Genomic DNA, 14,254 nt, shown 5'->3' with positions numbered 1-14,254 from the left:
TGTTGGGAATTCAGGAGGAGATCACGGACTATTTTCACAAGAAAATGTCATCATCGTCACGAGCCACAGGGTTTAATTTGGATTTGTCTGTGCATGTTTTTATTTTACTCTCATAGATTCTGTTACCATTACCATGCATTGTACAGCTGAGAGACTGCAACGACTGGAGTTAAAAATTATAATTTGTGTTCTACTGAAGAAACAAAGTCACCTACATCTTGGATGCCCTGGGGGTAAGCAGATAAACATCAAATTTTCATTTTTGTGTGAACTATCCCTTTAAGCTACATGTATACAGCTATCTTGAGGTTTATCAATTTCTTAAAATGTTGTGTGTGAATTTTCCCAATCAGTGACCTACTTTTAGAATAGAAAGAAAATGTTACTATTGATTGCACTGTACATAAAATTTTAATTAAATTTGTAATTGAATTTATTAATTTAAATTGTATTATTTTTTGGGTACATGAAATGTTTTTTTTTAAATTCTAAGATAATTGAGTCACATTTATTTGTTTACAGTTTTGTCAAGGTGTAAATGTTTTATTTTTTGTTCATAACAGTATTAACACTAATGTTTCCATAAATGGTATTGTATTGTGCAGTATTGACTATTTAAGGTGATTATTTATTTGAAATTACGGATATTGTTGTTGTTTATCAATAAACAATGTTTTATATTAATTTGTTCTAGGTTTTCAGTTTTCAGTTTTTTTTATTTTTTTTTTATTATTATTAAAAATGTCAATAGCAGGAAAAATAACCTGGGGTGGGGGGGGGTTAATATTAAAGAACTGAAATTAGGAAATGGTGCCTCGAAGCACCCAAGGTGGTTCCTAGCCATTCTTAATAAAAGGGTTCCTCCAGGAACCGTTAAAAGAACCGTTAAAGAACCACCCCTTTTCGAACGGTGCCTAGAGGCTCTACAGAGGGTGTGGCAAAGTGAAAAACCCCAAAAGGTGCCTCCAGGAACCTTTAGTTTTTACAGTGGAAACACATAGACAACCCAATTCAACAACAAAGTGTCCATCCATCCATCCATCGTTCAAGAGAATAGCAATGCCCTAGCAACTAAAGTGTAAGGGACTGGTCAGCAGTGTAATTATACACTAAAGTACACTGTAAAAACATGTGTATACACAATAAGTGCATTATTCCACATGATTAATTTTAATTTAAGTACATAGTAGTTAAGGCCACCTAATATAAAGTGTGACTTAAACTTGTGAATGGGTTTAAATATCATAAAATGTCACACACGCACACACACACACACACACACACACACACACATACACACACACACACACACACACACACACACACACACACACACACACACACACACACACACACACACACACACACACACACACACACACACACACACACATTGTGTATTATTGACAGGCTTCATGAAATTCAGCCAAATGTCATGTGAGGACAGCTGTTGAACAAATTGACGAATGCAGCTGGGTTAGTGTTGATGTAATGCACATAAGGCTAAGAGCTAGAATATGGCTAGACTACGATTGAGGGCATTATTTTTATTCTACTGTAACCAAAAAAGGAAAAAGAAAGATGCACTGCTATCTGAAAAGTAGCTGAGAGCTACAGAACAAAATAAGTATTTAGGAAAATGTTTAAAAAAAAAAAGCAAGTTAAAATAAAGCGCTTTCCTTGCTTGAGGGAAACGAGAGAGTGAACAGAGTGAAGGAAATGATGTCAGTGGGTTTGCCCGTCTTCCCCATCTGAAAACCTTGTATAATTAATCTCTGGTTCCCCACCGCTCTCTGCACACAGGAGTTTTACATCAGCCTGCCCCACTAACAGATGCTTTTTATAGATCAGAGAGGCAGGATGACCTGGGTAACTCTACACCCCTCTCAGAGCCAGTCTTTACGGGACGTTAAGGGGCTGCTGGCTGACGATCAGACGCAGCTGGATTTAGAGGAGCTCGACTGAGGCTTTTTCAGATGCACATGATTTACAGCCGTTAGACTGATTCTGTGATATTGTTAGCAAAAGTGCAATGCAGCCTAAATGAATTATTTGTGAGTTTAATCAATTCGATTTCCATCAGTCTGGACTGTAACCATGGTCTCAACACAATGCAAAATCACTAGCTTGGGTGACATGAGCAAATTTATATCTTTGTAATGGGAAATCACAATAGAAAGTTATGTTGTTTATATTGTGAAAATACATAAACACATAAATAATAATATAAAAATAATAAGTGAAACTTTTTAATCATACTGTGAACTCAATATCTTCACATTTCATAACCTTATAAAACACAAATAACCTTATGTACATGTCAGGAACTATAGCTTCTAGTACTTAATGAATTTCATTAAACAAATAACGGAATAATTACTGGAATAATTCACCTAAAAATGAAAATTTGCTGAAGGTTTACTCAACTTTAGGCCATCCTAGACGTAGATGAGTTTGTTTCTTAATCAGATTTAGAGAAATGTGTCATTGCATCACTTGCTCACCAATGGATGCTCTGCAGTGAATGGGTGCCGTCAGAATGAGAGTCCAAACAGCTGATAAAAACATCACAATAAGCCACAAGTAATCCACACCACTACAGTCCATCAGTTAATGTCTTGTGATGACAAAAATGGCTCACTCCAGTAAAAAAGTCATCTTGTCTGAATCAGGAGAGAAATCTGCTCAGATCAGCCAAAAACATCTCTAAACAAATATATGGGTGTATTTTTATGTCAGAGACCATAGGAGATTGACTTTTTCAATGGAGGAAGTGATATTATGGATTATGGATTCGTGTTTTAGCTGGAAGCAACAGTTTGAAGTCTAAAACATCTTAATGATAGATTGTTTTCTTACAAACAACAAGCTTTTCAACTTCACAGGATGTTAGTAGTGGTGTGGATTACTTGTGGATTACTGTGATGTTTTTATCAGCTGTTTGGACTCTCATTCTGACGGCACCCATTCACTGCAGAGAATCCATTGGTGAGCAAGTGACGGAAAGACAAATTCCATCCAAATCTGATTAGGAAACAATCTCATCTACATCATGGTTGGCCTGAGGCTGAGTATGATTTTAATCAATTTTAATTTCTGGGTCAACTATGCCTTTAAAAATTGTGAAAAACTACCAAAACATGATTTCTCATGTGAATATTGTTTTCATCATCTCCAGAACTGAAATCCCTCAATGACACTGGGGCTTAATTTAAGTGTGTAGTAACAGAGATAGCACGTTTCCAGAGCTTATCTGTTCAGCACAGAATTACACCAGCCAGTCAGTGACGTGCTGAAAGATAAAGACAGTATCCTTCACTCTCCTCTATTTCTTTCAGTCCTATCAAACAATGTCATAGTCTCCCCCTGTAACCAAATGTCTACTCATGTGTATTCCCTTATCATCATATATACAAATATTTTACTGCCTTGCTAAACCCTAGTTTAGTCAGTATTACTAAATTAATTTCACCTGTAATAAGTGATATTATTTTATTACAAATGCTGTCAAAGTGTGTGACTATTTAGTTGGTTCTCTCTAACTGTCACGTGTGTGTTTCTGTTTAGTTCCTGTTTGCCCTTATTTGGTTCAGTTCCTGTTCTCATTATTAGTTAATCATCATTCATTCTGTTGTATTAACACCTGTGTTGTATCACTCATCTCGTTTACTCCTTAGTTTCCCTGGCTTTATAAGCCTTCAGTTTCTGGATGTTCATTATCTTGGATTAATATTATTTTGAATGGTCCAAGTGTGTTTAAATATAAATTCCCTGGAAACACTGGATATTTCTTAGTTATTTTTTGCAGAAACAATTTACACTTTGTTTTCATCACAAAGAAACATGTTAACAAGGTCAGATAATAAATGTCTGTATTAATCTTGGCATTTCCTAGACTTCTGAACAAGTAATTCCCATGACTTTTATAGTGGATTGAGTTCACAAAGTGTGATTTCTAGTCTTATGTGTTACCACAATTTTAATAATTTCCATTAATTTGTGTGTGTGTGTGTGTTTAATTTTTTTTTTTTTTTTTTTTTTTTTTTTTTTTTTATAAATATATATATATATATATATATATATTTTTTTTTTTTTTTTTTTTTTTTACTAATTAGGGTATTTATTGATTAATTCAGACATTCATTTATAAAAGCCCCTGCTAGAACACATTTTTGACAATCACAGGTCACAGGTTGTTGTTTTAAATAATCAGTCTATTGCTCTGTCTGGTGTCCGTGATCTACGGAGATACTCTTCCCCATCTGTGTGTTATGTAACATGACAGGTGGCAAGTCTGTGGCTCATGGGATGTTGTGCGATACACACACACACCCTTGCTTTGACACAGAAAAAGACAAATTCACATCTCCCCTGTGGAGAAATCCATGTCTCTATGAAAGTGGGCCCTCTCTTTTTAGCAACCTGTACCTAGTATAAAAACACACCTGTCCTATCTATAACATCGAGCATATAGCTTGAGCACCTGTACAGTCAAGACAGCCAGAGCTGAATGTGGTACCAAGCACAGAGACGTTGATATCGTCAGCCTCCTACTAACTCACAGTTGCTGGAGAGTGGCCCATGTGGCAGGAAGTCCGTGTGTCTGGCCAATCTGTTTGTGCTACACTGCAATAGAACAGAACAGCCAGAATCCTGTGTAAGCTAACCGCTTGCTTTTCGATCACAAATTTCTGGACAGAAATCTAGGAGTTTATCCATATGGCTTAGTTTCTTTAACAGTGAAATCTTTATTATGGTTTCCAGTCTTTGTTTCCAAAGAGGATCCTGATGCTTTTTGCTCGTCTTCTGTAGTGAGGCGTATAAATTATCACCGGCGCTGAGGCATATATCAGTTTATTGCTTTGGGTTATTGTGCTGGTTGGAATTGGTTTTGTGGTGCTCCACTGAGTCTTCAATAGTTTGAAGATGCCAGAACAGTAGCTTTAATACGTCTCATGGCAGCAGCTGAGAAATGTTGGTTATTTGGCACAGGTTGGTATTAGATCTTATTTCTTCTTCTTACCACATTCATCATGTCTCTGCCACATGTGGCTCTTCTTGAATGAAAGTGTGTTGGTCTCTAGTTCTGGCTGTTTTTTGGTTTGGTTGTCAGCTCATCCGTTTGGGTTTCAATAATCCAGTTTTCATCAGATTGTACATAATGTAACCCAGAGATGGCACATTCACAGATTGTGATGTACTATCGGATATATATAGCTCCTAAAAATAGCTATATAGCAGTAGCAAAATAGCAAAAGTTGTCTGAAATTGCAGGTTGAAGGGAATTAAAATGTTACAATCAGTGTTGGGGGTAAAGCATTACAAATAATGTGAATTATGTAATCAGATTACTTTTTTCAAGTAGTTGGTAAAGTAACACATTATTTCTTAATTTACAAGAAAATATCTGAGCTACTTTTTTTTAAATAAGTAACCGCAGTTACTTTGTTTTCCCATGTATTGCTCTCCTGTCCATTTCAGTTCTGTGTGGTAAATAATAAACCCCATCCTCAGCCGTCTGTCACACTTCCTACAATTATCATTAGCCGAGAATTCATCTCACGCTTTCACGATTAAATGCTAAATTACAGATTTTCATTAATTATGGCATTGTATTCTGGGAGCATTAATTAGTGTAATATCCATTGTCAGCACTCAAATGGTATGATTTGCATAGAACATAATACTCAAAAATGCATTATCCTGGCACTGCATATTTCTGTAATAATGTGATAAAATACACTGCAAGCCAGTCAAGGAGTCTGTGGCCAAACATGCTTTGATGTGGACATAACTGAATATAAATCAACTCCTCTGCAGAGGCCTAAACATCAAAGGGTCTCTTCCTCTCTATTCCCATCACATCTCATCTTCCCTGACTGGGACGTTTCTTCCTCTGCAGTCTCCACACATCACTCGTATGTCAAGGGCATGCACTGTTTGGACACAATCCTGTTTTCATTTAACTGCACAGATGTGTCGAAATGAAAAAAAAAAGAACCCTCAAAACATAAACAAGAATGCAACAAGAAAGAGAAAGATAGGAAGAGGTAGAATGCTGGTTTCCTGCTGTAGTTATTTCATCATTAAGCACTTGAGACAGGCGAGGTTTTGGGGTCAGTGGATATTTGGGTTTTAGTCAACAGAAGCTTCAGGGCCATTCTTTGATGGCTTTTGGTCCAGCCAAATCACACGCTGGTGGACGGAGTTAAGTGTAAATAGCTTCTGTCAACAAGGCGGGCTAATTGCCCTTAGTGTAAAGAGACACTCAATTAAATCAAACATCTGAATATAAGAACAAAGAACAAAATAGCTAAGTAATGCTCAGATCTCAGATGCCATGTTCATTATTTACAGCAATAATTTGGCATTTCTTCAATCTTAAACTAGTTAATTAGCTGAAGTTATTACTCAACCACGCACAAAAACCACAACAAAAACTCATCATTCAAAATAACAGAACTGACACATGATACAAAACAAAATCTTGACAATCTAAATTCTGATAAAATAAAAAATTTACAGTCCTTTTTTGGTACCAATAAAGTCTTATGACTTCCATATTATCACTCTGCAAACCCGATTCCAAAAAAGTTGGGACACTGTACAAACTGTGAGTAAAAAAGGAATGGAATAATTTACAAATCTCATAAACTTATATTTTGTTCACAATAGAATATAGATAACATATCAAATGTTGAAAGTGAGACATTTTGAAATGCCATGCCAAATATTGGCTCATTTCATGAGAGCTATACATTCCAAAAAAGTTGGGACAGGTAGCAATAAGAGGCCGGAAAAGTTAAATGTACATATAAGGAACAGCTGGAGGACCAATTTGCAACTTATTAGGTCAATTGGCAACATGATTGGGTATAAAAAGAGCCTCTCAGAGTGGCAGTGTCTCTCAGAAGTCAAGATGGGCAGAGGATCACCAATTCCCCCAATGCTGCGGCGAAAAATAGTGGAGCAATATCAGAAAGGAGTTTCTCAGAGAACATTTGCAAAGAGTTTGAAGTTATCATCATCAAATATTCAGAGAATCTGGAACAATCTCTGTGCGTAAGGGTCAAGGCCGGAAAACCATACTGGATGTCCGTGATCTTCATGCCCTTAGACGGCACTGCATCACATACAGGAATGCTACTGTAATGGCACCATTAATGCTGAAAGGTATATCCAAGTTCTAGAACAACATATGCTCCCATCCAGACGTCGTCTCTTTCAGGGAAGACCCTGCATTTTCCAACATGACAATGCCAGACCAGATACTGCATCAATTACAACATCATGGCTGCGTAGAAGAAGGATCCGGGTACTGAACTGGCCAGCCTGCAGTCCAGATCTTTCACCCAGAGAAAACATTTGCCGCATCATAAAGAGGAAGATATGACAAAGAAGACCTAAGACAGTTGAGCAACTAGAAGCCTGTATTAGACAAAAATTGGACAACATTCCTATTCCTAAACTTGAGCAACTTGTCTCCTCAGTCCCCAGACGTTCGCAGACTGTTATAAAAAGAAGAGGGGATGCCACACACTGGTGAACATGACCTTGTCCCAACTTTTTTGAGATATGTTGATGCCATGAAATTTAAAATCAACTTATTTTTCCCTTAAAATTATACATTTTCTCAGTTTAAACATTTGATATGTCATCGATGTTGTATTCTGAATGAAATATTGAAATTTGAAACTTCCACATCATTGCATTCTGTTTTTATTACAATTTGTACAGTGTCCCAACTTTTTTGGAATCGGGTTTGCATATACACTTATAATATTCTCATAGGGCTGCATAACAGTGGAAGGTCACTAGTTCAGTCAAAAGAGTGGGCCATAAGCTATCAGCTTCCCAACGGCTCGATCCATTCCTAGCCCTGCACTGCACATATTAACTGAAACCCAGTTTAGCTTTGTAGAGACCTTCACGGATTGCGAGCCATTGTTCCAGAGGGACTGCCAGTGTAATAAGTGCACTGAAAGTCATTTTGAATAAAAGCATCTGTTGAATGACTGCTTATTGTAATAACCTGAAACTGCACATGAATGTGCTCTAGTCTCCTGTGAAAACCCAAGAAACAGTGTTCGGTGGCTTTACCTCAGTTCTGGCATGCTGCATGAGTCCTAAATAATTAACTGAGTCATTAAAGAGCTTCTAATGCCTGCAATAATCTGTATATCTGCTCTTAGATCGATAGCTAATGACCACGACAGAAACGAGTCTAGGTAGTGAGGATGCACTATAAATACATGCAGCTGTCATTATGCTTAAAGGGGAAATGTGTAATTTACTGTGGCACAAGAAATGGCATCACACTGGAGCCATTCATTCTAATCATTACACTCAGAGATAATATGAGGAATGGTTTGTTAATAAAGTATGTCCTCACACTCCTGTGGTTCTGCCCCCCTTAGTTACTATTACTGTCCCTGCAAAGCTTTCCCAATGGCAATAGCAATTTGTATCAGCAAATCTGCAGCAAAGTAATCAGGTTGGGTGAATTATCTCAGGAACTACTGCATAATATCAGGATTATATATGTAATTATATATTTAATTATAAAACAAAATAAAATCCAGAACAGTAATAATACAATTTTTAATCATTATTTATTATGCTAAATAATGGTCCTTTATTATTATTATTATTATTATTATTATTATTCAAATGTGTTGATAGGGCCACATTTACATTAGACATGAACAAGAACTTTAACGCCTTATTTAGTATTAGTTTTTATTGTATGTTAATTATATGGATACATTGCTGAACCTAAATACAATTGCATTATTATTATTATTATTTTATTATTATTATTTGAATAAATTAAAATAAAAAAATCCAGAACACTACTGCTACTATTACTACTACTACTACTACTAATAATAATAACACTAATAATAATAATAATAATAATAACAATTATTGTTGTTGTTGTATTTTCTATTATTATTAATTAATTTTCCATAAAACAAACATGTATCATCATATGTATTGTTATAATCAAAATGTATGTTATCAACTGCTAAATGGCTGCATGAGACTGAAACAAGGCAACGTTCTGGATGCATTTTGGTTCTCTAAGCTAAACTGCTGCAGACGATTGATGCAAAAATAGGCTAGATCTGCTTAATGAGATGGGAGTGCTGTGAATAATCTACGCTCAAACACACAGACTCACAGTTACTAAGTGACAATGCATCTCTCCGTTCAGTCTCTGTAATAGCATGCTGTAATACTAGTAATGAGATTTTAGACATTTCCAAAGTGTTTTGTTTACACTGACCTCGTCCTGAGAAGTGTAATCATATCTGTTTGTGTTACTGTATCTCAGATCTTCAATACAAGGAACAAATGCACTTTATCAACACAAAGTGTAACATATGGCTCTAATATCAAAACAAAGCTGCGGTCCTTTTCATCCCAATGCGAGCTACTAAAACCTGCAAAATTGGCTCTTTCTTTTCCATTTCACTTTAATCAAATCATCAGTCAGAGATTTTCAGCACAGTGGGATTTAATAGGCAGATGACCACAGTTTGTGTGGCGACCCCATTAAACAAGATGAAGGAAGATCAATGGAAAGTGTTTTCCCATAACCCTGAGTCAAGATCTACCAGTAACATTTTATTTATTTATTTTTTTTATTTTTTTATGGTTCATGTTACTGATCACCAAAACTGCAGATATGAGAACATCAAGAGTGAAGCAACACCCAGTGCGATGCAAAACTGAAATACCAAAAATAAATCCAGAGCTTGCTGTTGTTGAACTTCACATGAGTAGCTTTAACATAAAAATAGAGAGATATCCCTGATCAAAAAATATTTAAGGACTGCTAATAGAATTTCTGTGCTTACGGATTTAAATATGGGATCAAGCAAAGACAATAAATGAAATAAATAAAATGAAATAAAACAATCATATAGCATATAAAATTAGAACACATTCCAGTGTATCCAGTAACACATTTTGATATCAATTCCATTAGCATTCATTTAAGGTTTTAAGGGGATTATATATATATATATATATATATATATATATATATATATATATATATATATATATATATATATATATATATATATATATATATAATTTAAATGTTTTTAAAAGCCTTGAAAACTTCTCCTAATCATTCAAATCCGTGAGATCTAAACGCAAATGAGCAAAACAGTTGTTTGACTCGTGATCTATTCATTAGAGCGATATTATATTGCAGTGGCATCCAGTAGCAAACCAATATGCGCCAAACACTTGATCGTGAAGTTGAGCGTATCATGAAAGCATCTCCAAACCGGGACATGAGCTACAGCTGCCCAGAGCCGCACTTTCCCCCAAAACATGCTGTCACACGCAAACCCCCGCAAAAACCGCTCGCACTGACCCTTCTGCTGCTTGAAGGACTGTATGGATCCAGAGTGATGCACCATGGTGGTTCCCGACAGAGATCCTCGCGTGCAGAAGATGAAGGCAGGATACATGGGAAAGTATGGAGCGATCGCGTAGGTGTCTCTCCTCTGCGCAACCCAACACCTGTCTACCCTCGCGCTCCACCATCCGGGGCTGTTGTCATGGTTACGTACTGTAAGAGGACGGACGGACACCCTTCAGTGGTTCGATGAATGACCCGCGTTTTGGGGGGGCGTTCACACAGAACGTGCTGTTGCGTTCCGTCTACGCTGTTTTTAATTGCTTAGATGCGTCAGGCGGATGTCTTTGACTGTTACGTCGCGTCCTGCTCTTTATTCCTAATCGCGTTGTGTTTTAAGACGCACTGTGAGGTTAAAAAACAGCTCAGCTTTAAAAGACACATCCCCCGTGCGTTCCGTTCCTCTCCGTTTTTACACGATGTCGAGATGTTTTTGAACGCAAGAACGCTCTGCGTGATGAGATGAAATAGCCTATAACTCGATACGTGCGTGACGAAACAGTGATTCGTGTCAAAGCCTGTGCCTCCAGGAAATAATGCACCAATAATATTTATCATTTCCTAGTGTTCGCTACATTTTATTAAAGAATTTTAATATTTATTGTTTAAATTTATTGTTTAAATCCATCGATTAAACTTAAAGGTTGCAAAAATATTTCCTACAATGTTTCCACTTTTTTTAACCCCAAATATAACTTTATTTGAATGCATATTTTAATAGCCAGTTCTAAGATTGTTCAAATGTCCCGTTTTCTTGTTGTGATTTTAATGTTATTTTAAGGTTACAAAAAGATTTCCTAGAACGTTGATCAAGTACAAACAACATCATAAGGACATTCTGAGAATGTTCTAAGAGCATCTTTCATGCCAATGTATATAAAATATTAAAAAGATTAAAAGAATGTTTAATAAACATTACTTTAAGAACGTTTTGTCCTAACATTTATGTAACTTAAAAAAAAAAAAAGAAAGAAAGAAAAAAAAACCCTTAGTGAAAGTTAAGACTGGCGATGAGGTTGCTAGTGGACGTTCTCAATAATGGATGCCTAGACAGCAAATCAGGTTTCTTGCCGCTAAGTACAAACATTTTGGAGGCAAAAAACTAAATATAATCTAAATTAAATCCATACATACAAACAAAAATGAATGAGAAACAGAGCCTACTTTCTTCCATTGCGTTTGTTTATCTTCGGTGCTGAGAGGAAAACGATCAGCCCGATTTCACGGCAGTTCATACATATTTTATGAGGTAGCTAATTCGTATGAATTCTTACGACCACACTAGTAAAAATTCATAAGATTTTTGCCAAATTGTACGTATTTTACGAGTTGCACAATTTGTATGAATTTGAACGAATGACCTACACCTAACCCCGCCCCTAAACCTACCCGACACTGGGGTTTAGACAAATCAAATCAGATCGTACGAGTGAGGTCGCACAAATTCGTACAAATTAGCCACCTCGTTAAATACGTGCGAATTGTAATGAGATAGTGTTGGAACGATCACATGAGCTCTACCATCTTCTTTTCTATTGGCTGTCGCTCCCGAGAGTCGCTCTTCATTTGCATAAAGGATTCTGAACTTTGTCGCGTCACTGGACACCCCCTATCCGGTCGCCAACAGCCGCTATCGCTCACTGTCGCCGGAAATCGCCAGCGCTCCATTGAAATGAATGGGATTATGTCGCTTTGCTGTTGCGTGTCGCTTGTAGTGTGAACTAGACTTTAGTCAACGCATATGACCAACCACCAGAAGTAGTTTTTTTTTTTTTTTCTGATGATATTAGTGGTTGATATAGAATAAGGACCTGTCATGTCATTATAAATAAACACTAACCCAGTAGATAGAACTACTGTTTATGTGGTTAATATGGCAGCCCAATAGTGCACAAAACAATGAAATTGCGACAACACAACGCATAGGACTAATTCCGTTTTGTTGTGCTAATTTCATTGTGTTGTGGCTTGTTTCTATTGTGTTGTGGCTTGTTTCCGTTGTGTTGAGGTTTGTTTCCATTGTGTTGTGCACTACTGGGTCACCGTAGGTTAGAGATGTTTGCTACACTTCTAGTTTTCACTGAAAAAAAAGAAAGAAAAATGGCTAAAAAAGGGCTAAACTGATTAGAGGAGGTAACAATATTTTTTCAGCAACTGCCTTGTCGGCTCTTTCTGAACAATTTAACATTTTGGCGAATTGTCAGCTTGTTTATAAACGGCTCTAGTCCTATCCAACAACAAAACATCAAAATACTTTGAGCTTGTTTTAACAACAGACCTTTTTCAAACATTTAACAAGAATGACGATATATATATATATATATATAGACTGCATATGATCCACAGACAGTGACGGCCAAAAATTCAATACACCCTATCCAGATCCACAGACAGTGACAGCCAAACCTTTGAGACGCTGTCTTTACATGTCATGGCTGGACAGGTGAAATTCAATGCAGCCTATCCCATCCTGAGTGAAATGTCGCATATCCTATGCAGGTTTCCAAACTGATAAAGAGTCTGACAGTGCTGGGAAAAAGTGTAAGAAATCAATATCCATTCAGGTTAGTGCTGACACCTCAACCATGAGTGACAAATGACAGAGACATCTGCTGAGACCAGGAAAAAAACAATCAATCATACACTATATTGCACCCACATACATGAAAACATTTAGACTGCGATAGCATGAATATAAATGATATCTGCACTGCACTGATGCATACTGACAAATGTTAATTAGCTAAGTCAAGCATCACTAGTACTATTGTTCATATGTTGGGTTGGTGATTTCAACAACCCTTAATGCTAAGTATGAAACTTCAGCAAATGACTTGTCCAATAGCATTTGTGCTACAGTGCAATTAAAAAAAAATACAAATAAATAATTATTTTGTCGTGTCAATCACATTGCTGTTTGCCTAACCAACACTGAAACAAATACTAACCCACAACCATTACCTACACCTTAACTATCAGAATAGCATTGTTAGCTTATCTCTTTATTGTTAACATTACTCTGAGCTAAATCTAAGAAATGTATCTCGACAGGTGATTGCCCAAATAACTAGAAAAATCAAATCGACAACATCCAAATATCTAGAAACCGCATAGAAAGAGCACATCCGTATAGCTAGCAGCTGCATAGTTATACACTAAAAGTGCAGTCACATTAGTGAAATTTTGGCAAAATTTTTCAGGGAAAATAGGTCCATTGCCTGCATGAAGCACAACTCACACAGAAGTCACTTAGAACTGAGTAACGTTCTGTTGGACAGCATGGTGAATTCCAGTGACCAACTTGAATCTGCATGGAAAAAATCTTTCTTCCCCACATGGAATTCCCAAATCTGTGGCTTCCAGAAAAAAATGTGACCGCAACTTAACAAACATGTTAGCATAGCATCACATAGCAAACATCAACAACCTAGCAGTTACTTTGAATGGGGAAGCATTAGTAACAGTCTCTTCAGAAAATGTAAAGACCTAGTTTATGTGCTTGACAAGACTCTTTCTTGTCAAGTAAGTGGTAATTACCAGAGCAGGTTGCCATGAATTAGTGTTAGGAATACCCGGTTCCTTTTAAAGAGCTCAGCTCAGCAATAAAAACAAGCTATTTTGCATCCCAAACAGTTCTTTATTTAGCACCACTTCCAGCTATCATTTAAATTATTCAAAGTAATTATACTAAACCTTTCCAAAATACCACATTTGTACATTATTTGTAGTATAAAAACCCTTGAATTATGTACAAATTATTGAACTATAACAGAATATTACAGTGAACTATCAAAACATAAACCATTAACCAGATTA

The 14,254-nt window shown here is 36.4% G+C and overlaps 1 protein-coding gene across 3 annotated transcripts in view; it reads right to left on the bottom strand.

Annotated features, from left to right (window-relative positions):
• The window catches only part of LOC109096436 (anoctamin-3-like), a 96,676-nt gene extending 85,735 nt beyond the window's left edge, over positions 1–10,941 (bottom strand). The window contains exon 1 of one of the 3 annotated variants that reach the window (XM_042753588.1): positions 10,394–10,941. In XM_042753588.1, the coding sequence (XP_042609522.1) occupies positions 10,394–10,490 (97 nt within the window). In that variant the 5' untranslated portion in view covers positions 10,491–10,941. The remainder of the gene's footprint in view (positions 1–10,393) is intronic. The other 2 variants (XM_042753589.1, XM_042753590.1) reach the window with 2 other exon arrangements.
• Positions 10,942–14,254: the final 3,313 nt, after the last annotated feature.

Source organism: Cyprinus carpio, chromosome B25 (assembly GCF_018340385.1).
Source record: "Cyprinus carpio isolate SPL01 chromosome B25, ASM1834038v1, whole genome shotgun sequence".
Lineage (NCBI taxonomy): Eukaryota > Metazoa > Chordata > Actinopteri > Cypriniformes > Cyprinidae > Cyprinus > Cyprinus carpio.
This window is presented reverse-complemented; position numbering and strand designations above follow the sequence as displayed.